Source organism: Oscarella lobularis, chromosome 12 (assembly GCF_947507565.1).
Source record: "Oscarella lobularis chromosome 12, ooOscLobu1.1, whole genome shotgun sequence".
Taxonomy (NCBI): Eukaryota; Metazoa; Porifera; class Homoscleromorpha; order Homosclerophorida; family Oscarellidae; genus Oscarella; species Oscarella lobularis.
Genome location: NC_089186.1, coordinates 259,756 through 280,480, shown reverse-complemented (window position 1 = coordinate 280,480; position 20,725 = coordinate 259,756). Strand labels below are relative to the sequence as shown.

At 47.7% G+C, this 20,725-nt stretch overlaps 6 protein-coding genes and 2 long non-coding RNA genes across 12 annotated transcripts; 5 read left to right on the top strand and 3 right to left on the bottom strand.

Annotated features, from left to right (window-relative positions):
• Window positions 1-6: 6 nt before the first annotated feature.
• LOC136194152 (heat shock 70 kDa protein 12A-like) lies at window positions 7-2,208 on the top strand. The gene is made up of 3 exons (XM_065983205.1): window positions 7-550; window positions 600-821; window positions 872-2,208. Exons 1-3 carry the CDS (start codon window positions 152-154, stop codon window positions 2,129-2,131), a joined length of 1,881 nt encoding a protein of 626 aa, XP_065839277.1. The 5' UTR covers window positions 7-151; the 3' UTR covers window positions 2,132-2,208.
• Window positions 2,209-2,228: 20 nt separating this feature from the next.
• LOC136194148 (uncharacterized) lies at window positions 2,229-5,457 on the top strand. The gene is made up of 15 exons (XM_065983199.1): window positions 2,229-3,168; window positions 3,220-3,305; window positions 3,356-3,463; window positions 3,515-3,535; window positions 3,590-3,646; window positions 3,696-3,743; window positions 3,793-3,858; window positions 3,906-3,992; window positions 4,067-4,163; window positions 4,217-4,270; window positions 4,318-4,365; window positions 4,419-4,533; window positions 4,605-4,791; window positions 4,840-5,022; window positions 5,070-5,457. The coding sequence occupies exons 1-15, from the start codon at window positions 2,385-2,387 to the stop codon at window positions 5,409-5,411; spliced, it is 2,283 nt and encodes a 760-aa protein (XP_065839271.1). The 5' UTR covers window positions 2,229-2,384; the 3' UTR covers window positions 5,412-5,457.
• Window positions 5,458-5,566: 109 nt separating this feature from the next.
• LOC136194149 (heat shock 70 kDa protein 12A-like) lies at window positions 5,567-7,760 on the top strand. Its single transcript, XM_065983200.1, has 4 exons — window positions 5,567-5,975; window positions 6,031-6,252; window positions 6,301-7,534; window positions 7,618-7,760. Exons 1-4 carry the CDS (start codon window positions 5,571-5,573, stop codon window positions 7,731-7,733), a joined length of 1,977 nt encoding a protein of 658 aa, XP_065839272.1. The 5' UTR covers window positions 5,567-5,570; the 3' UTR covers window positions 7,734-7,760.
• A 333-nt stretch (window positions 7,761-8,093) lies between these two features.
• Window positions 8,094-15,914, top strand: LOC136194150 (heat shock 70 kDa protein 12A-like). Of its 4 annotated transcripts, XM_065983204.1 has the most exons (13): window positions 8,094-8,495; window positions 8,558-8,779; window positions 11,625-12,851; window positions 12,911-14,084; window positions 14,144-14,222; window positions 14,275-14,320; window positions 14,392-14,651; window positions 14,710-14,843; window positions 14,921-15,116; window positions 15,177-15,282; window positions 15,335-15,447; window positions 15,498-15,584; window positions 15,635-15,914. In XM_065983204.1, exons 1-4 carry the CDS (start codon window positions 8,094-8,096, stop codon window positions 12,920-12,922), a joined length of 1,863 nt encoding a protein of 620 aa, XP_065839276.1. In that variant the 3' UTR covers window positions 12,923-14,084; window positions 14,144-14,222; window positions 14,275-14,320; window positions 14,392-14,651; window positions 14,710-14,843; window positions 14,921-15,116; window positions 15,177-15,282; window positions 15,335-15,447; window positions 15,498-15,584; window positions 15,635-15,914. The 4 variants fall into 4 exon arrangements, with proteins under 4 accessions (XP_065839276.1, XP_065839275.1, XP_065839273.1 ...); XM_065983203.1 differs by having other exon boundaries at window positions 11,625-14,084; XM_065983201.1 differs by lacking the exons at window positions 11,625-12,851; window positions 12,911-14,084; window positions 14,144-14,222; ... (6 more) ...; window positions 15,498-15,584; window positions 15,635-15,914 and adding exons at window positions 8,829-10,061; window positions 10,136-10,349; window positions 10,410-10,879.
• Window positions 12,853-14,829, bottom strand: LOC136194154 (heat shock 70 kDa protein 12A-like). Its single transcript, XM_065983207.1, has 3 exons — window positions 14,528-14,829; window positions 14,268-14,471; window positions 12,853-14,209 (listed from the first exon to the last, which is right to left on the bottom strand). Exons 1-3 carry the CDS (start codon window positions 14,819-14,821, stop codon window positions 12,929-12,931), a joined length of 1,779 nt encoding a protein of 592 aa, XP_065839279.1. The 5' UTR covers window positions 14,822-14,829; the 3' UTR covers window positions 12,853-12,928.
• LOC136194153 (uncharacterized) lies at window positions 15,661-18,051 on the bottom strand. The gene is made up of 7 exons (XM_065983206.1): window positions 17,704-18,051; window positions 17,510-17,647; window positions 17,429-17,454; window positions 16,929-17,374; window positions 16,586-16,882; window positions 16,400-16,530; window positions 15,661-16,338 (listed from the first exon to the last, which is right to left on the bottom strand). Exons 1-7 carry the CDS (start codon window positions 17,999-18,001, stop codon window positions 15,863-15,865), a joined length of 1,812 nt encoding a protein of 603 aa, XP_065839278.1. The 5' UTR covers window positions 18,002-18,051; the 3' UTR covers window positions 15,661-15,862.
• Window positions 18,052-18,079: 28 nt separating this feature from the next.
• Window positions 18,080-19,776, top strand: LOC136194155 (uncharacterized). Of its 2 annotated transcripts, none has more exons than XR_010671526.1 (4): window positions 18,080-18,332; window positions 18,387-18,466; window positions 18,522-18,612; window positions 18,702-19,776. It is a non-coding gene; the product is annotated as an uncharacterized lncRNA (long non-coding RNA). The 2 variants fall into 2 exon arrangements; XR_010671525.1 differs by having other exon boundaries at window positions 18,081-18,332; window positions 18,387-18,456.
• Window positions 19,777-19,890: 114 nt separating this feature from the next.
• Window positions 19,891-20,532, bottom strand: LOC136193665 (uncharacterized). The gene is made up of 2 exons (XR_010671415.1): window positions 20,139-20,532; window positions 19,891-20,090 (listed from the first exon to the last, which is right to left on the bottom strand). It is a non-coding gene; the product is annotated as an uncharacterized lncRNA (long non-coding RNA).
• Between the last annotated feature and the right edge of the window lie 193 nt (window positions 20,533-20,725).

Sequence of the window (20,725 nt, the reverse complement as noted above, 5' to 3'; positions counted from 1 at the left end):
TGATTGACAGAAAATATTCTCCCTTTCCTTGAAACGTTGATCTAAGTCTTTAGCTGATGACGTTGAAATTTGATTAACTCAATTCAATTACATTCATCACGAGCTGTAGACTACTTTCCATATCGAAACCAGGAAGTTCGGGCTCCCAACCATGGCCGAAGCCAGCGCCCAGCAACAGCCCTTTTATGACGACTACGAAACGGCAAGCAGCGGAGAAGATGAAGAACTCATAAGCGGTTTTCAAGCACCTCCGCGGAAGGGCGGCCACGTCGTCGTGGCCATCGACATCGGAACGACTTTCAGCGGCTACGCCATGTCGTTCTCAAGCGGAAAGTTCACGATATTTGCTATGCGAACGACGAACCCTTACGGACGCGAAAGCGGCCCGTCGACGACGAAAATTCCCACGACACTTCTTCTCAAACCGGACCAGACTTTTCACTCATTCGGACACGAAGCAATGAATCATTACAACAGAGAACTCGACGAAGGCGAGCAGAAGAGATGGTATTACTTCGAAAGATTTAAGATGAAGTTGCATACCGAACGGGTTAGCGGAACGTTGGGCAATTGAATTCATGATTGATTTTTTTGCGTAGAATCTCTCGAGGCAAACGTCGGCGCGAGCGGCGAATGGACGCGAGATGCCCATACGGACGGTCTTTGCATTCGCTTTGAAGTATTTCAAAGACTTGGCGATACAAGAATGCACGAAGCAGTCGGGCACAGATATCTCCGGCTCCGATTTTGAATGGGTCATCACCGTGCCGGCTATATGGCAAGGAGGCGCTAAACAGACAATGAGAGAAGCAGCCTATGAGGCAAACGAAACACTAACAGAATTTCTAAATTAAGTTAAGTTTCTCTATAGGCAGGTCTTGGTTCCGAAGCCGCGCCAGATAGGCTCCAAATCGCCCTAGAACCGGAGTCAGCATCGATTTACTGTAAATCAATGAAACGTATTGGACATTCGTGCAATGACGAGGGTCTCGTCACTCGAGCATTCATGTCAGGCACGACGTACGTTCTTGCCGATCTCGGCGGCGGCACGGCCGACGTCACCGTACATCAAGTGACCGGAGACGGCGGCGTCAAGGAGCTGCATCACGCCACGGGCGGCGCGTGGGGCGGCACGTACGTCGACAGAAACTTTGTTGATCTTCTTGAGGCGATCTTCGGCAAAGACGCTATTGATAAGTACAGGAAAGATTTCCCTGGCGATTGGGTCGAACTCGTTTCTTTGAAATTTGAGATGAATAAGCGTATGGCTGCACCCGGTGGCACGACCTACGTTGAATTTCCCTACTCTTTTCATTCGTTTATCGACGAGCGTGGCTCGTCGGTCAAAGACGTAATCGCCGCACAGGGCAACGCAAATCTCAAATTCACGCGCGGCGCTCTGGCCATGAAATATCCGGAAGTAAAGAAACTGTTCGAGCCGGTGTTCGATAACATCGCCCAGCACTTGGAAACGGTTATTCGCAAAGTGCGTCAAATCAAGTACATGATTCTCGTTGGCGGTTTCGCCACGTGCAAACTGCTTCAAACCTTCTTGCACGATCGATTTGCGAACAATCTACGCATTATTATTCCCGCGGAAAGTTCTCTGGCCGTCGTCATGGGAGCGGTTCTGTTTGGACACGATCCGACGGAGATTCAATCGCGTCGTCTTCGCTATAGCTACGGGATTGAGTGCCTAGGAATGCCTGAGTTGCCTGACCTACCCAACCCTACGGATCCTTCATCAGACGCCTTTGCGTCTTTGATGATGACGGTTCTGGGACTCTCCAATCGAGGTCTAATGTTTAAGACCTTTGTGAGGAAGAATCAAGATGTGGCTATTAACGAAGAAGTGACTCATCCCTTCTATCCTGTTCGTGACGATCAGACGTCGGCCGACATCGTCGTGTACGAATCGGATAAGGAAAGGACAATGCACGTCAGCGAGGAAGGTGTTAGGAAAGTGGCCGAGTTTAAATTACCCATGCCAAATACGAGTCTTGGTCGAAATCGGGAGATTCAAGTCAGCATGAAATTTGGGCAGACTGAATTCAAAGTTCACTCTCTCGACAAGTCGAGTGGAAAACGAGTTGAAGGTCCTGTTAAGTTGGATTTTCTCAGCGTAAACTAACAACCACAGGCAACAAACCAGTTTATTGACTAATAATCGTGGTTTTAGTTTTCGTCCAGTCATCACACTTAGATCGACGTCTTTCAAGGCTACGTGCTCTTCGATAAGCTGCACGTTTGATATCACGTAGGCTGCTGTGCTGTTTTTCTTTTCCGGCTTTCTTTGCAGCCGGGACCTCGCCACGTCTGCATGTTGAAAGGGGCCCCTCCTCGAAAAAGGCATCGTCTGGGAACGTCGTCGGCGGCACGAAACGATGTCTCTCGACAGTTCGTCGTTGGACGACGTCGAAAAGACGATCGATTCGCAAGTGGAGAGCTGGATCGAAGCTGTTCGAGACCGATCTGTTCAGAAATACGTCAAAAGAAACCTCTTCTTGCTATTTGCAGCAATCTGTGGGCACGAATCGGGGGCCTGGACGGAAGAGGCCTCGTTTCACGGCTCTGACAATCTGGGAGCGGCGATATTGAGCGAACTCTCGCCCAATCGAAAGTCTTTGCAGAGCCGAGTGAACGAAGAGGCAAAACAAGTCGCGAAAGTCCAGCGTCGACTTTCTGAAATTCCTCGGCAGCAACGCGCAAGCGTTTTGAAATCCTCCACGACGTTGCAACGGGTCCCTGAGACGTTTGAAAGTTGCGAGAGCATCAAGTCAGCGAAGCGATATCTCAACGCGTTGAAAACCAGTCACTTCAAGTCATCCAGCTCGAAAAAGAACCAAGAACCGTTGGAGAAAAGATTTTCTGTTGAACGGAACATTTGGAAATACTGGTTAGTTTATGACGCCTGTTTGAAGCGGCTTCACAAGCAACGGACGTCAGTGAGTGCAGAAACTGTCTTAGGAGAGTGTGTTACAGCTCTTGACTCACTGAAAACGTGGATCGCTGCTTCTGACGACGAGGAGGATGGCCTAAGGCAAAGGAAGAAGCCGTCAACTGCTAAAGCAGCTGTACGAGAGGATGGTGATGAACACGCTGACGGAAATCAAAATTCTGGGAGCGTTATCAGTTCTTCCTCATCTCAGTCTGAGCCCGAGTCTCTAGGTAAGGACGGAGTGGAAAGAATGTGTTCCGGTGACTGGTTCTTTCGTGTAGATGAGACGTCAAGAGCGAAGACAAGTGTGTGGAACTTTTTTAAACTATTTATTTACTGGTTTTTCATTTTGGAAGTGGGCGAGCAGGTTTTTTATGACACCGTTTATTTACACGAATTAATCTATTTCTACTGTAGGACACTCCGCCTACAATTGTAGTTGAATTTGGTCCATCATCGGGACCACGTCGGTGGAACTTTTTTAGTCTAAAGAACTGGTTTGTCATGCCGCAATTGGACGAGCAGGTGTGTGCGGTAATAAATGTCTATATACATCAATAAGTCTTCTTTGTGTAGGACTCTCCGCACAAGGATTTGGTATAGTATATTGCATCGATACGAAAGGTTACAGTAGAACCTGTCTTTTGCTAGGAAGCGAAAGAGATTGAATGCAAACGTTTGCGGAGTGAATTGGCTAAGGCAAACGAGGTTACCCGTGTTCTTCAAGCATCTGTTTGATAACTAACATACGGCATAGGAGAATGTTCGTCAAATCGAAAAGCTGAGAAAAGAGAATGAGGATTTGGTAAAGGGTTGTGCATCAATATGAAAGGTGAAACTATTTTTTTTCTTAGGAAGCAAACGAGACGAAGTGCAAACGTCTGGAAAGGGAATTGACTAGTGCTCGTCAGGAAAACGAGGTTGCTGTGCTTTCAAGCGTCTCTTTGATAGCTAACATACGGCATAGAAAAATACTCGTCAAAACGAAAATCTAACAAAACGGTGCAATAATTTCAGAGAACTTGTACGAAAATATAAAGAAGAAACTGCTGAGGTATGATGGTTATTCAATGGCCTCTGCTCTGGGCGTTTAATGAGCAGGGTTTGTTCTAAGACTGTGCTCTTTAGCTCAAAGAAAGTGTGAAGTCGAATGCGAGAGAGAATCATCTTGTGATGATAAGCTCGGAGACAAGAGATGCCTTTAAAGGATTTAAAAGAAAAGCTGGTGATTGGAGCAATCTTTGTGGGTGCGTTTGTTTTAGTATCATATCTCTTTAGCTAAGGCAACTCAGGCAAGCAATGAGAGGGCAACGACCGAAAGAGGGACTCAAGGTAGATAAGATTATCTAAACTGAAACTGTGTATGATTTTCTTTGTAGTCGTTTTGGCTGGTGATGAATGCGTTTGCGTACATTGTGCAAAGTCGAGTATTATTGGACGAAATACCACGTGATAATTGAAAATCATTATCCTCTTTTAGTGGCAAGAGAAAAGGCTTTAGTACAGCGGGAGAAAATACTTCTTGAGAATAAAACCATTTCTCCAACAGCCATCTCGGATATTACTCCTTCTAAACCAAGTAGTCTTCCTAATGGGTATGGGCAGAAATTATTTAATTAAATTATTTAACTAAGGATTTCTACATTGCTAACACTTTCTTATTAAGGAAACCGCCTAGTCCTGGTCGTACCGTCATCGAAGTTGAAGAAATATCGGATCCTCGAAGACCCAGTGAAATGGCTCGACGTTACAACGATCTTTTCAATCACAGCTACGGCCTCCTCGAGCTCTATGATGAAGTACTTGGAAAATCAGACGAAGAGGGTAGTAGATTCATTGTTGACATGCTCAAGGTAAGAGCTTCGGTTAGGCTAGGTGGGTAAGAGCACTGTTTGCTTTAGGCGGTGCACAGAGCTTCACGTTTGGCGATTAATGATACTCAAAACCGTTTGTTGAAGGCCATTGGTTTAGAGTCCTCTCTTGATCGTCCGAAGGCGCAGAAAACAGCCATTGACTGCACTGTATCGTTATGCAAGATAATGCCAACGCCCATTACAGCCAAATCCCACGAGGACGTTAAGAAGGTGGTGCATACGACGATTGTCCGGCAATATTTTTATTTGAAATTTAGAGGTTTTTTGAAAATTGGCGAGAGAAACGTAGAGATCTGAAACGTCTTCGCGTCAGTGTCAACGAATTCCTTGACAAGTGCATTCCCGTGTTCTGGGACGTGATGCTGTTGAAGCATTCCCTATTTCTTATCACGGACCATCAAGTCTTTAATCCTAGTCAACACGAACGTTTTTACGGATCTGAAGTATGTCAACGTATTGACTACTTCGTGTGGCCCTGTCTCGTCGAAGAAGAGACAAGCCGAGTGCTCTCTAGAGGCAAAGTGGTGACAAAGACAAAGCCATCACGAAACTCCTCCTCCTCCAAATCCGCAGCACCCAATCCAATAAAAAGTGATTGACAAGTGATGTCAGTCTTCATGTCAGGAAGTTCTGACACCCATTATAGCTCAATGGACCCACAAGAGAAAATTATTTTGATCATAATCAATTCGATTATCTAAATCCAATTGCATCACGAGTGACTTCGAATTTCCATATCCAACCCTAGAAACGGAGCCATGGCCACCGAAACGAGCGCCCAGCGGCAGACGACGTTTCACGACTACGCCCACAAAACGAGCAGCAAAGAGAAAGAAAACATTATCAGCGGCTTCCAAGGAGCTCCGCGCAAGGGCGGCTACTTCGTCGTCGCTATTGACATTGGGACGACGTTCAGCGGCTACGCCATGTCGTTCTCGGGCGAAAAGTTCAAAATCGTTGCCATGCAGACGTCGAGTCCCTATCGACTCGAAGGCAGCGCTTCGACGACGAAAATTCCCACGGCTCTCCTGCTCACGCCCGAGCGAAATTTTCATTCATTTGGACACGAAGCGATGGATCATTACAATAAAGAACTCGACGAAGACGAACAGAAGACGTGGTATTACTTTGAAAGATTCAAGATGAAGTTACACACGGAACGGGTACGTTAACACCATAGGGACGTTGCATGATATTTTATTTTCAAAAATTACGTAGAAGCTCTCCAGGCAAACGTCTGTGCGTGCGGCGAATGGAGGAACGATGTCCATACGATCGGTCTTCGCGTTTGCGTTACGATATTTCAAAGATTTGGCTATTAGAGAATGCAGAGACAAGTCTAAGACGGATATACCCAGCTCCGACTTCGAGTGGGTCATTACCGTGCCGGCTATATGGGAAGGGGGAGCAAAGCAGACGATGAGAGAGGCAGCATACGAGGCAAAGCGACCTAACATTATGAGTACGTAATAAAAGTTGTGACTCTAGGCCGGACTCGCTTCCGAAGCCACGCCTGATAAACTCCAAATCGCCTTAGAGCCGGAATCAGCATCTCTCTACTGCAAATCAATAAATCGCATCGAAAATTCCTTCAGTGACGAAGGTCTCGTCGCTCAAGCGTTTACGCCCGGCACGACGTACGTGCTAGCTGACCTCGGCGGCGGCACGGCGGACGTCACCGTTCATCAAGTGACCGGCAACGGCGGCGTCAAGGAACTGCACCACGCCACGGGCGGCGCGTGGGGCGGAATGTACGTCGATAAAAAATTCGTTGAACTGCTCGAGAAAATTTTCGGCGCGGATACGATCGACGAGTACAAGACTGAATTCCCTGGCGAATGGGTCGATCTCGTTTCTATGAAATTCGAGATGAATAAGCGTACGGCAGGGCCCAATAGGACGAGTTACGTCGAGCTTCCTATCTCTTTTCTTACGTTCGTCGTCGAAAAGCGTGGCTCGCCTGTCAAAGATCACGTGTCCGCAATGGGCAACGTCAATCTCAAATTCGCACGCGGTGCACTGGCCATTAAATATCCGGAAGTACGGAAACTGTTCGAGCCCGTGTTCGATAACATCGCCACGCACTTGGAAACAGTCATACGTCAAGTTCCTCAGATAGAGTACATGATTCTCGTTGGCGGTTTCGCCACGTGCAAACTGCTTCAGACCTACTTACGCGATCGATTGGAGACGTCGTTCAATTTGCGAATCATCATTCCGTCGGAGAGTTCTCTCGCCGTCGTCATGGGAGCCGTCCTGTTCGGACACGACCCGACGGAAATTCAATCGCGTCGTCTTCGCTTTAGCTACGGAATCGAGTGCGTCGGAATTCCGGACGATGGCGATTTATCCGACGCTTCAGATTCCTCAACGGGCACCTTTTCACCTTTCGTAATGTCAGTCCTAGGGTTTTCCGACCGAGGTCTGAAGTTTAAGACGTTCGTGAGCAAGAATCAAGAGGTGGCTATCGACACGGAAGTGACCCATCCGTTCTATCCCGTTCGCGACGATCAAACGTTAGCTAGCATCGTCGTGTACGAATCGGATAAAGAAAAGACTCTTTACACTAGCGAGGACGGTGTAAGAAAGGTGGCATCGTTCGAATTGCCCATGCCAAACACGCATCTTGGTCGAAATCGCGAAATTCGCGTCAGCATGAAGTTTGGTCAGACCGAGTTCAAACTTCACTCTCTCGACACGTCTAGTAGAAAAGAAGTCAAAGGTCCGGTTAAGTTAGACTTCCTTAGCGTAGCTGACGACCCTGATGAGTGATTGACTAAAATTTTTTATTTCTATTTTTTCTAGTTCTCGTCAAATCATCAAAAATTGGACTTTGCATCGTCCGCTCGACGCCGAATCGGCGTTGTAGTCCTTTGCCGTCACTTCAATTTCGGTCCGGCCGAACTTCATCGTCACGTTGACGAATCCGTGCCCATGTTCTGGGTATGATGCTGCAGAAGCACTTCCTATGTCTAGTCACGGACCACAGAATCTGATCTTTGTCAGCACGAACGTTTTTACGGGTTTGGCGTAAGTGAACGTATTGACTACTTCTTGTGGCCCTGTCTCGTCGAAGAAGAGACAAGCCGAGTGCTCGCTAAAGCCAAAGTAGTGGCAAGGAAAAACTGATTTCACACAGGTGTTCTCAATCCCTCCAAGCCCCCAACGTAGATGATTTGATAGAGGGGAAAGCCTACTTACGACGAAATTTGATTTGTCTAAAATCCGATTGCATAGAAGTCGCTTTCCATATCGAAACCAGGAAATACGAGCACCTAGCAATGGCAGAGGCAAGCGCCAAACAGCAGCAGCCGTTCAACGACGATTTCGGCAAAGCAGACAACGAAGAAGGCGACCGATTCATTAGCGGCTTTCAAGCGTCTCCGCGCAAGGGCGGTCACGTCGTCGTCGCCATTGACATCGGGACGACGTTTAGCGGCTACGCCATGTCCTTTTCGAGCGGAAAGTTCTCTATCTATGCTATGCGAGCGACGGATCCCTATAGACCCGAAAGCGGCGCGGCGACGACGAAAGTTCCTACGACACTCCTGCTTAGACCCGATCGAACGTTTCACTCGTTTGGACACGAAGCGATGAATTATTACCACAGGGAACTGGACGAAGACGAGCAGAAGAGATGGCATTACTTTGAAAGATTCAAGATGAAGTTGCACGCGGAACCGGTCAGCAAATTGAATTATTTTTAATTAAGTTTGAAGTTTTTGACGTGTGTAATCCTATGCAGAATCTTTCAAGGCTGACGTGCGTGAAAGCAGCGAATGGACTAGAGATGCCCATACGGTCCGTTTTTGCGTTTGCCTTGAGACATTTCAAGGAGGCGGCGATACGAGAGTGCGGATTTCACTCTGGCACCGACGTGCCTCCCTCCGAATTTGAATGGGTTGTTACGGTGCCAGCTATATGGAAAGGAGGCGCCAAGCAGACGATGAGAGAAGCAGCATACGAGGCAAGTTGAAAGATACACCGTATCCAGCCAATTGATATTGTGATTCTAGGCCGGCCTTGCTTCTGAAAGCTCGCCAGACAAACTCACAATAGCCTTAGAACCGGAGGCAGCGTCACTGTACTGCAAATCAATGAAACGCATTGGCCATTCTTGCAATGACGAGGGTCTCGTCACTCAAGCATTCACTTCCGGCACGACGTACGTTCTGGCCGACCTCGGCGGCGGCACGGCCGACGTCACAGTTCATCAAGTGACCGACGACGGCGGCGTGAAAGAGCTGCACCATGCCACCGGCGGCGCGTGGGGCGGCACGTACGTTGATAAGAATTTCATTGAACTGCTTGAAAAAATTTTCGGTAAGGAGACCATTGAGTCGTACAAGACTGAATACCCTGGCGATTGGGTCGAGCTCGTGTCCATCAAGTTCGAAACGAATAAGCGTATGTCCGCACCAGGGAGCACGACGTACGTCGAATTTCCCTACTCCTTTCATTCTTTTGTCGGCGGATCCACAGTCAAAGATAAGATTGCCGCAATGGGTAATACCAATCTCAAATTCGCGCGTGGAGCCGTAGCTATTAAGTATCCCGAAGTGCGAAAAATGTTTGAGCCCGTTTTTCAGAACATCGCCGAGCACTTGGAAACGATTATTCGCACAGTCGGTCAAGTGCAGTATATGATTCTCGTCGGGGGTTTTTCCACGTGCAGTCTACTTCGGGCTTACTTGCGGGATCGTTTTGAGAAGCCGTTCAATTTGCACATTATCTTTCCGTTCGAGAGTTCTCTGGCTGTCGTCATGGGGGCTGTTCTGTTTTGGTACGACCCGACGGAGATTAGATCGCGTCGACTTCGCTGTAGCTACGGAATGAAGTGTCGTCTCAGACCCGAGAACCTGGACTCATTCGACGCTCCTGATCTTTCCTCGCCATCGGGAAGATTTTTTTCAGAAGCAAAGTCACTTAAACATGTACCAATTCCCGGCATGTTTAAAACTTTTGTGAGGAAGAATCAAGAAGTTGCTGTAGACGAAGAAGTGACCCATTCGTTTCAGCCCAATCATGCCGATCAAACGTCAGCCCCTATTTACGTTTACGAATCGAATAAGGAAAAGACCCTGCGCGTTAACGAGGTCGGGGTAAGGAGAGTAGCTGAATTCAGCTTACCAATGCCGAACACACGTCTTGGTCGAAGTCGCCAAATCGTCGTCAGAATGACGTTCGGTCAAACTGAGTTCAAAGTTCACTCTGTCGACACCTCGAGTGGGGAGGAAGTCAAAGGCCCAGTTAAGTTGAACTTCTTAGTCTAAACTAAAAAAACGTCTTTTCATTGACGAATAATTGCATATTCTACTTTTAGCTCTCGTCAAGTTCGACCTACTTCCTCGATTGTGCGTTTCTCGCCGTCACCTCAATTTATGTCTAAACTTCATCAGCGAATTATGTCACTTTGATTCGATGTCCACTCAATTTGGCCCGTCTCACGCGCGTTTGATATCTCCGCCTCTCAATTCCACGTTCTAAATCCTATAAAGATGATTTAATTCTTTGGCTAACGACACCGATTGATTCTAGTTGGTGTAGCTAACGACCCTGATTATTGATTGACTAAATTTTTATTTCTCTATTTTTAGTTCTTATCAAATCATCAAAAATTCGACTTTGCATCGTCCGCTCGACGCCGAATCGGCGTTGTAGTCCTTCGCCGTCACTTCGATTTCGGTCCGGCCGAACTTCATCGTCTCGTCGACGAATCCGTGCCCATGTTCTGGGATATGATGCTTCAGAGGCACTCCCTATGTCTAGTCGCGGACCACAGAATCTGATCCTTGTCAGCACGAACGTTTTTACGGGTTTCACTTTGGTATTGACTACTTCGTGTGGCCCTGTCTCGTTGAAGAAGAGACATGCCGAGTGCTCGCTAAAGGCAAAGTGGTGACAAGGAAAAACTGATTCACACAGCTAAGAGTTCTCAATCCCTCCAAGCTCCCCAAAGTAGATGATTTGATAAAGGGAAAGCGATCTGATTATTTTTCCACTTAAAACGAAATTTGAGTTGTCTAAAATCCGATTATAGAAGTCGCTTTCCATATCGAAACCAGGAAATACGAGCACCTAACAATGGCAGAGGCGAGCGACCAACAGCAGCAGCCATTCAACGACGATTTCGGCGAAGCCGACAACGAAAGAGACGACCGATTTATTAGCGGCTTTCAAGCGTCTCCGCGCAAGGGCGGTCACGTCGTCGTCGCCATTGACATCGGGACGACGTTTAGCGGCTACGCCATGTCCTTTTCGAGCGGAAAGTTCTCTATCTATGCTATGCGAGCGACGGATCCCTATAGACCCGAAGGCGGCGCGACGACGACGAAAGTTCCCACGACGCTCCTGCTCAAACCCGATCGGACGTTTCACTCGTTTGGACACGAAGCGATGAATCATTATCACAAAGAACTGGACGAAGACGAGCAGAAAAGATGGCATTACTTTGAAAGATTCAAGATGAAGTTGCACGCGGAACCAGTCAGCAAATTGAGTTATTTTTAAGTCTTAACTTTTTGACGTGTGTATCCTATGCAGAATCTTTCAAGGCTGACGTGCGTAAAAGCAGCGAATGGACTAGAGATGCCCATACGGTCCGTTTTTGCGTTTGCCTTGAGACATTTCAAGGAAGTGGCGATACGAGAGTGCGGATTTCACTCTGGCACCGACGTGCCTTCCTCAGAATTTGAATGGGTCGTTACGGTGCCTGCTATATGGAAAGGAGGCGCCAAGCAGACGATGAGAGAAGCAGCATATGAGGCAAGTTGAAAGATACCGTATCCATTTTATCAATATCTTTATTCTAGGCCGGCCTTGCTTCTGAAGGCTCGCCAGACAAACTTACAATAGCCTTAGAACCAGAGTCAGCGTCAATGTACTGCAAATCAATGAAACGCATTGGCCATTCTTGCAATGACGAGGGTCTCGTCACTCAAGCATTCACTTCCGGCACGACGTACGTTCTGGCCGACCTCGGCGGCGGCACGGCCGACGTCACCGTTCATCAAGTGACTGACGACGGCGGCGTGAAAGAGCTGCATCATGCCACCGGCGGCGCGTGGGGCGGCACGTACGTCGATAAGAATTTCATTGAACTGCTTGAAAAAATTTTCGGCAAGGAGACCATTGAGGCGTACAAGACTGAATACCCTGGCGATTGGGTCGAGCTCGTGTCCATCAAGTTCGAAACGAATAAGCGTATGTCCGCACCAGGTAGCACGACGTACGTCGAATTTCCCTACTCCTTTCATTCTTTTGTCGGCGGATCCACAGTCAAAGATAAGATTGCCGCAATGGGTAACGCCAATCTCAAATTTACGCGTGGAGCCGTAGCTATTAAGTATCCCGAAGTACGAAAAATGTTTGAGCCTGTTTTTCAAAACATCGCCGAGCACTTGGAGACAATTATTCGCACAGTCGGTCAAGTTCAGTATATGATTCTTGTCGGTGGCTTTGCCACGTGCAGTCTCCTTCGGGCTTACTTGCGCGATCGTTTTGAGAAGCCGTTCAATTTGCGCATTATCGTTCCGTTCGAGAGTTCTCTGGCTGTCGTCATGGGGGCTGTCCTGTTTGGGCACGACCCGACGGAGATTAGATCGCGTCGACTTCGCTATAGCTACGGAATAGAGTGTCTTGGCAGACCCGAGCTTCCGGACTCATCCGACTTTCCTGATCTTTCCTCGGGCAGATTTGTGTCATCGATGAAGTCATTTAAACATGTGAAACTTCCCAACATGTTTAAAACCTTTGTGAGGAAGAATCAAGAAGTTGCTATTGACGAAGAAGTGACCCATTCGTTCTATCCCTCTCATGCAAGTCTAACGGCTGTTCCCATTCGCGTTTACGAATCGGATAAGGAAACGACTATTCGCGTTGACGAGGACGGGGTAAGGAGAGTAGCTACATTCAGCTTACCTATGCCAGACACACGTCTTGGTCGAAATCGCCAAATTCTTGTCAGCATGAAGTTTGGTCAGACCGAGTTCAAAGTTCACTCTCTCGACACGTCAAGTGGACAAGAAGTCAAAGGCCGGGTTAAGTTGGACTTCCTTAGTGTAGCTTACGGCCCAGATTATTGACTAAAAAATTTTAGGTTTGTTTTTAGTTCTCGTCAAATCATCAAAAATTCGACTTTGCATCGTCCACTCGACACCGAATCCGCGGTGTAATCTTTCGCCGTCACTTCAATTTCGGTCCGGCCGAACTTCATCGTCACGTCGACGAATCCGTGCCCGTCTTCCCGATGCGATTTCAACTTGATCTCGATTTGCCCGCACGTATCCACACCGTCGTCCGTGGTGTACTCGACGTGCTCTTGCTTGCTCCGATATACGCCAAACGTAACGCGCAATTGCCCCGGCTCGCACGTTTGATATCGCCTTGTAACGGCGTCGTCCACGCCGACCGACTGATTCACTCGAACGAAGGTATCGAATACGTTGTGACGGAATCTCGGGGCTACAGCTCCATCGTCGTCAGTGTTTAGTTTCTCGAGTTTCGATACGCCGTATGTGTATGCGGATAGCCGTTCGGCTATGACCTGTTGGTCATGGCCAAATAGGACGGCACCATGCAGAACGGCAACGATTGGATCCTTGGGAACGACGACCTGCACGCGACGGCTGAACTCTCTATTCAGCCGATCCTGTAGTATGGCCGATCTCGCGAAACCGCCGACGACGAAGAGACTCCGCACTCCCTCGAGTTCCCGCACTTTTAGTAGCACGTGGAGATGTTCGACGATTTTGTCGACAACGGGATCAATCAGTTTTCGCATAATCGGAGCCGTAAACACGAGCGTACGGCGCCGAAACAACCTGATCTTACCCGGCCCAGCGTGATTAAGGTTATAATCATTCAATTTATCATCCATTGTTTCGCCATCACCGAAGTCGGAGTGGACGCGCTGCAGACTTTCGGGAATCGGCACGGTGAACTGTTGGTCGTCGTGCAGTGTCGCCTCCATTTTCTGCAATTCGAAGCTAAGCATCATCTTGTTCCAGTCCGCAGGCTCACTTAGTTTCATTTCTCGTGTCATATCATTGCCGAAGATGTCGTCTAGAAGCTGCTCAAAATTGGCGTCGACTCTCGTTGATCCCCAGGGTCCTCCCGACGGCAGAGACTTCTCCACCAGATACCCGTCGCTACTTCGCTGCTCGTGGGCAATGCAGTCTACAGTGCCGCCGCCGCAGTCGACAATGAGATACGTATCGCAGGGAGATTCGGAACGTAAAGACCGTCTCAGAGACGAACGCGAACGTGCATAGGTGAGCAGCCCTTCGCGACCTGTTCTTGCAAAAGGTGGAGACGTTGTTCGCACGTATAGGCTGGCCACCTCGGGCTCTAGGGCAATGACTATACGCCTCGGTTCGTCGCCGCTTGCTAACCCAGCCTATCGATCAAACGTGAGACTGAGGATATGTGTATTGACGCAAAATACGTCTGTTTACCTGATAGGCTGCGTCCCTCATAAACTGCCTTGCTCGTTGAGTCCATATGGCTGGTACGGTTAGAACCCACTTTATTCTTCTACTTCTCATTTTAAGAGCTTTCTCCGCTTCTTCTTTGAAATAGGCTAGGGCATGAGCGAAAACGTCCTTTGCTTTCATCTCCTTCTCGTTCATCGCTTTGATCCACGTCTCTTCGCTTAGATACTGTTCAGTCAAGGAAGTGTGTGGGTGAGGTCGAAAGCGATGAGCTGGCCTTTTACCTTTGTTGCGTGGAGTTCCATCTTGAATCGTTCGAAGTAGAACCACCTATGAGCTTCATCCTCGTGGAGTTTCTCGTACCGTTCACGTGCCTTCTGACCGAACGAGTCGAATCTCCTTTCCGGGGTGAGGAGAAGAATGGTCGGTTCTTTAGGTTCAAGTGCTGCTTGTTTCACTCTGTTAGGGAATCTTTTCTGTGAGAACATGAATCCACTGTTGGCTGTGCCTATATCGATTGCAACTACGGCGGAATAGGACGGCTCTCGGTCCTCTATTGAAGTCTCCAACGACATCATTTTCTCGTTCGGGCTATATGAGGTAGGCGTAGCAGTTGATGGAGGCGTAGCTCCTTTAATTAATTAAGTGAATTATTTCATTTTCTGTTTCTCTATTAGATTTCGGGAGCACTCGTGGGAGCTGGTCTTCTAACGTGCGCCTATAGACGGGATCTCTAGTCGGGGCCCCTTTTTGGGACTCACCTCCAAACGCGGTTTCTTCGCGTCGTCCGAGGATGAATACGCTCGCTACAGACGTGCAAGAAGAGTATAAGCCAGCTGTCATTAGATGGGTTCGACAGAGGCAAGCGGAAAGGTCGTGCACGCGCTTCGTCTCCGAAGCATGTCGCCGGATTGCTTAAAAAACGCTTTATAGACGGAGTTCGTGCAAGCGAAGCCTGTAAAAGCCACGAAGACGTCATCGCTTTCACCGCAGACTCTAATTCAACGTCTTGGGAAAGAGCAGTCCGAATTTCGGATCGGTTCGCGCACACTTCTTTGTTTACTCATCGTGCGATCTTTCCATTGCTCTAGATCGAAACAGGCATCGGCAAACGAGGCCTTCAGTGTCAATTCTTCACTGGAGCTCAAGACTTAGCTATCACAATGACTGCTGTAGGGGAAGTTGAAGAACGTAGCCAAAATTGGTTAGTCTACTGCAGTACTTGATAGGTAGGTATAAGACGTTTGACTTTAGGCAGTGTACAATGATTTAAGTGTGATATGAGAAGTCTAGCATGGAGTCAGACAGAAAATAATTGATTGAAGTTCACGCAAGTGTGACGTAAGTCCAGCCAACTTGTTTAATTAATTCTAATTTTAATGAATTAAAAGATTCCGTTTTTTCACACCATCAAAAGTTTGACTTTGCATCGACCGCCGTGCGTCGCGCCGTAGTCCTTTGCCGTCACCTTGATTTCCGTCCGCCCGAACTCACATGACCGAAGAGCACGACGCAATGCAGAACAGCGACGGACGGATCATTGGATCATTGGGAACAACTTCAACGCGATTTAAACACTACTACCTTTTCCACCCAACAAACAAACCCTAACCATGCTATCACTTCATACATTGTCTAATCTGAGTTTTCATTGCAGCTAAAAAGAACTGATCATGGACTTCTTCCAATGCAGCGCCGGAAACGCAGGGCCACGTGATATCGGCGTTAAGATTCTCAGGATAGCGGCGTTTCGCTTCCGAAGTGGCTGACCAATCGAAATCAACAATCCTTACTTGACCCTCGTCACTCACGAGAATGTTGGCAGGGCGAAAATCCCCATGTACCATTCCTTCCTCATGGAGACGATTGAGAATAGATTGGAGGGTTTTCATCACTTCGTCGCCGCATTTCTTGAAAAAATCTGTTTCATTTGCCTTGAAACGCTCGCTCAGGGAAGGCCAGTCGAAATATTCCATGACGACGAATCGAGATTTGGCATAGGGCACGACTCCTTGATGGAGAAGCTGAGGAGCCATCTCGTGGCGAGCGAGACACTCGTGCACTTTCGTTCCATAAGCATCTTTATATTTAGAAGCTAAACAGATAAGAGACTCGCTTAATTAATTCATATATGTTCATGCAGTATAGTTACTTACCTGGAAAGTACTTAACAATAACGTCTTCTTCTCCAGGACATTTAGTTGTGTATCTAAACAGATTCTTTCCTCGAATGTTGCCGTCAGAAGCAGGAATCGCATTCGAATATTCTAAAGATCGAAAGAAAAACCTAAAAATTAAATAAATTGGTGAAAAAACAGAGCAGTTGCTGGGGGAGACAGAACCTGTCAATTATGTGACGAAAACACTGTGTCTCGGTTAAATCGTAATTGGTGTCCTCCCACTCTTTTGCAAGACTGCGAATTCGTTGGTGAATGAAGCGAATGAACGTCATAACGGCGGAATCGTCGTTGATGTCGAAATGCATTATTTTAGTGTGAACTGCTAAAGAGTTGAAATTCGCAAATCCGTGTAGAGTGACGCTGTGAGACGAGACGACGAGGCCAAAGATAGGAAGTGTCCCAAATTGAGCAAAAGCCAGTTTTTGGGGAAAATAATAATACATGAGAAATTCGTAATATCTGAAGAAAGATGTTAATTTAGACGAAACATATCATTATTTTATACTTATGCAACTGGACAACTTTAACTTCAGGTGATTCGTTGTCTCTCGTCACTTCCGTGAGAAGAAGAGGAAAAAGTGACGTCGGCAACGATAGAGGTTTCAGCACAACAGCCGAGTCAGCATAGTTGGGCGACAAATTTCCTCTAGGAATCGTAAAACTGTTCAAGCCGCTTATTGTCGACGTCTGCCCCACTGTTGCAAAAAGCGCACTGAAGAAAGTGCTCAATAAGGAGCCCGAATTGTCGTGGCCTTTAGCTTCAACGGCTTTTTGAAACTCGTTGCAGAAATGGGCTTCAGATAAAGCCTTGTCAGGAGCGAAATTTTCCACGTCGCTTTCGTCGAAGATGAAGATTTTCGAAAAGAGTCGGGCATCTAAGCTTTCCTTGTGCGACTGCAAAATCGCGTCTTTTACAGCCGACTCTTTCACAGCGTCAGACCCTGAGCATGTCTACAACACGAAAATTAAGAAATTAACAACGCATTATTTGAATTCTGTGCAAACCCAGCGATTGACGCAGTCTTTCTTGGCTGCGAAAACAAACGTTAGCTAGTTAATGTAAATTCAAATTGTTAATTAGCTTGCCTTTTTTAGCAGGTGGTTGTTTTGAAGAGCCACGAACAGGCCCTGGCACTGTCAAAAGAGGAGCAGCAGCATGTTGAGGAGTTGACTTTGGAGTTGTTTCAGGGTCCAGATGGATAGGAATGGGTTTTCGAAATGAAGCTAAAAAAAAGAACTAAAGATCGGAACAAAAAAAATACCCCCTCCTTCGTCCTTACTTGGCGCAATTTGCACGATTTCAGATATAGCAATTTTATCTCCTGTAGCCTCAGGATTCGACGCGACACAAAAATAATGTCCAACGACGTCGTCTCCCTTCCGTGTATCGATCACAAGATCTTGCTGGAAGCGATCCGATGCGAACTTGGGCGCTCGCACACGTGCGACCGCGGCGCAAAAAGGCCGAAAGTGCCATTCGTAGGACACCGCATTGGAGGCCTCGCAACTGAACCGAATCTTTCTATTGGGTTCTTTATGTGTCGTCAAAGTCACGATGGCGGGCGATAACGCAATCATTCTGAGAAACGAAGCACGCTGGCCACTGCACACTTCTGCTTCAAACCGATATCTCGACGCAGGCGCAGACAAACGACGTCAAAGACGTGTATCTGACGTAACTGTCGCCGAAAGGTACTGTACACCTCAGCAGGATCTGCACATAGCCTAACCGGTCCTTCGCACCACCGCTGCAAAAGGAGTGATCTATCAGTAGGCTCAAAACATCTAGCATCTCTAGTCAGGGCCCCTTTTTGGGGCTCACCTCCAAACACGGTTTCTTCGCGTCTTCCGAATATGACTAAGCCGCTCACAGACGTTGAAGAAGAGTATAAGCCGGCTGTCATTAGAGGCAAGCGGAAAGGTGCTGCGCGCGTTTCCTTTGTTTGCTCATCGTGCGATCTAGATCGAAAGAGGCATCGCCAAACGAGGCCTTCAGTGTCAATTATTCACTGGAGCTCGCCACAATGATCATCGTTAGTACTGGTAGTATAGCAATACAGTAGAGGCTTGATAGTAGGTGAAAGACCTTTGACTTTAGGCAGTGTGCAAAGCTTCAAGTCTGACATGAAGAGAGAGGGAGTCTCGGCTATTGAAAGAGTCAGCAGCCAGACAGAAAATCGAAATTGGACGTAAGTGCCGTAGACTTCTTTAATTAATTCTAATTTTAATGAATTAATTTTTGTCTAAAATATTCTGTTTTTTTTCAAATCATCAACAGTTCAACTTTACATCGACCGCCGTGCGTCGCGCCAAAGTCCTTCGCCGTCACCTCGATTTCAGTCCGCCCGAACTTCATGGCAACGTCGACGAAGCCGTGACCGTCGCTACCACACGACTCCACGCCTTCATCCGTCGTGTACGGAACCTCCTCGCTTGGGGGTAACGGTCGCGATCAAACTTCAGCGGCGGCTAGCTGCTCTATTCTCAAGACCCATTTCAATGTTAATTAAGTTAACGGTCGGTATTGGATTGATCCTGACGCCGATGCGGAGGACACAAGCAACGCTGCGCTCACCTATTGCCTTATGACAAGCCAGACGCCTATTGCACTGCCTAGTTCACTCGTTGACGACTCGAGACTCGTCAATTTTTACGTTTTCTCGACGACCACGCCGAATTTTGATATTAGGAATAAAAAGAATCTTACTGTCGCTTCGAAATATTACGCGGCTAAGCAGGGTCTCGACGTGAATGGGATTGCTGGGAACGGTGCGACGTTTTCTTATTCTGATCGGACGATTGTTATGCTTGCCGCGAGAAATTTCGGACTTAGTGGCACGTCAGGGATGATTTTTCAAACGAGCACCGGCGACGATGGGCTCACGATTCGTAACGATTTTTTTGGCGGTCGAACTCACACTTCTGCTTTTGATTTACGAGGAACCAAACTGAGCAATGTTCTGCCGAAGCAGGGAGTCGTTGCTCCGTTTGGTTTGCATTTGAGAAGCGATGGTGTCGAATTCTGGACGGAGACGACTTATTATTCGCCGACTTCGTCCACCGTACGATAATTTGATAAAGGATCGCTTTGTTCTTGGCTCGAATTTTGATTCTTGGACAAGTTGATCTTTTGTTGTGAAGGCCTTTCTCAATTATAATGCAAAGCTTCTAACGGCAGACGTCCAGAAAGTCCTTAAAACAATTAAAACCCTGTGAACTGTTTTGTCCCTAGATCTACGACTTTTTGCTCGTCTTTGCTGATGTCCTTACCGATACCTGTTGCTTTTTCTAAGCCTCCTATATAGCGAACTTAGGTCTGAAATCGAAATGACGGGCCTCGATCTCAGTTACGAGCGAATTTCTTTGCGAAACGAACGTCCAACGCTTTCCTTTACCTTTCACATCGATCGATAGGGTCGTTAGACAGCAGGATGAGCGAGAATCGAGTCTGGGAGGCCACGCAAACGTTCGAGTTGCAGACACTTTATTTTCACGTACACACGCGCGATTTTACAATGCAATCATGCAGAGAAATCTAATCTAACGTGTTCACTGTACTTTTTCTCGTCGATCGTTCTTCCGGGCCTTCACGAATCGATCGATCGTCTTTGGTTCTCTCTTCGTCGTCGATTGTTTTTCGTTCTCTCTTTGTCCTTGAGCGCGCGACCTAGAAGAAAAGACCAATTAGTTACTGTCAAATAATCGTTGTACGTACCTTTTGGTTTGCGTCCGTATTAGCGCAACCCAGGCTACACCACGTGGAGGTTCGGACGCTTCGTAGCCCAGGGAAGTCTTCGCAAAGCGATGACTCCCTTCCAAAAAGTGAGGGCGAGTTGAGACCTCATAGGCCACCCCACCAGTACCCGCCTGGACGCTAGAAACGGCCCCTTATACCGAATCCCCGGCGCGCTGGTATCAAACCCTTCGGTATGTGGAAATGAGAAGAACCGGGGCTTGAGGAGTGGAGAGCGGCTGACCACCGTTTGTAGGAGTCAACAGAAAAGACGTGCAATGCTTAGATCGAATTCTCCTGAGCCTGATCATCCGCAATCTAATCGCGCCTTTGGTGAGAAAAGTGCCGGCAACCAGACCGCTTGCGACACCCCCTCCGAGCCGTACCCACTCAGCTTAGCGCAGGTCGTGCTCGTTCGGCAACAATAAGACATGTAAGCGATCATTATGCTCAGTGCGTGAAACCGAGGCCGAAGCCCCCCATCGCCCTGCTTAGAGGCTCCGGCACGGGATTAATCCGTGGGCCACGCTGATCCGACGATCCAGACTGCCTTTTGTCAAAGCTCCCGA

Excerpts from the sequence above, each read along its gene's own strand:
- LOC136194148 (XM_065983199.1), top strand. The coding sequence starts at position 2,385 with ATGTCTCTCGACAGTTCGTCGTTGGACGACGTCGAAAAGACGATCGAT. Across the intron at positions 4,164-4,216 it reads AGGATTTAAAAGAAAAGCTG|CTAAGGCAACTCAGGCAAGC; the intron begins GTGATTGGAGCA and ends ATATCTCTTTAG. Across the intron at positions 5,023-5,069 it reads CCCACGAGGACGTTAAGAAG|AGGTTTTTTGAAAATTGGCG; the intron begins GTGGTGCATACG and ends TTTGAAATTTAG.
- LOC136194149 (XM_065983200.1), top strand. The coding sequence starts at position 5,571 with ATGGCCACCGAAACGAGCGCCCAGCGGCAGACGACGTTTCACGACTAC. Across the intron at positions 5,976-6,030 it reads TGAAGTTACACACGGAACGG|AAGCTCTCCAGGCAAACGTC; the intron begins GTACGTTAACAC and ends AAAATTACGTAG. Across the intron at positions 6,253-6,300 it reads TGAGAGAGGCAGCATACGAG|GCCGGACTCGCTTCCGAAGC; the intron begins GCAAAGCGACCT and ends TTGTGACTCTAG.
- LOC136194152 (XM_065983205.1), top strand. The coding sequence starts at position 152 with ATGGCCGAAGCCAGCGCCCAGCAACAGCCCTTTTATGACGACTACGAA. Across the intron at positions 551-599 it reads TGAAGTTGCATACCGAACGG|AATCTCTCGAGGCAAACGTC; the intron begins GTTAGCGGAACG and ends TTTTTTGCGTAG. Across the intron at positions 822-871 it reads TGAGAGAAGCAGCCTATGAG|GCAGGTCTTGGTTCCGAAGC; the intron begins GCAAACGAAACA and ends GTTTCTCTATAG.
- LOC136194154 (XM_065983207.1), bottom strand. The coding sequence starts at position 14,821 with ATGATGTCGTTGGAGACTTCAATAGAGGACCGAGAGCCGTCCTATTCC. Across the intron at positions 14,472-14,527 it reads TGGAACTCCACGCAACAAAG|TATCTAAGCGAAGAGACGTG; the intron begins GTAAAAGGCCAG and ends TTGACTGAACAG. Across the intron at positions 14,210-14,267 it reads TGAGGGACGCAGCCTATCAG|GCTGGGTTAGCAAGCGGCGA; the intron begins GTAAACAGACGT and ends TTTGATCGATAG.
- LOC136194153 (XM_065983206.1), bottom strand. The coding sequence starts at position 18,001 with ATGATTGCGTTATCGCCCGCCATCGTGACTTTGACGACACATAAAGAA. Across the intron at positions 17,375-17,428 it reads AAGACTGCGTCAATCGCTGG|ACATGCTCAGGGTCTGACGC; the intron begins GTTTGCACAGAA and ends TTCGTGTTGTAG. Across the intron at positions 16,883-16,928 it reads AAAGTTGTCCAGTTGCATAA|ATATTACGAATTTCTCATGT; the intron begins GTATAAAATAAT and ends ATCTTTCTTCAG.
- LOC136194150 (XM_065983201.1), top strand. The coding sequence starts at position 8,094 with ATGGCAGAGGCAAGCGCCAAACAGCAGCAGCCGTTCAACGACGATTTC. Across the intron at positions 8,496-8,557 it reads TGAAGTTGCACGCGGAACCG|AATCTTTCAAGGCTGACGTG; the intron begins GTCAGCAAATTG and ends AATCCTATGCAG. Across the intron at positions 8,780-8,828 it reads TGAGAGAAGCAGCATACGAG|GCCGGCCTTGCTTCTGAAAG; the intron begins GCAAGTTGAAAG and ends TTGTGATTCTAG.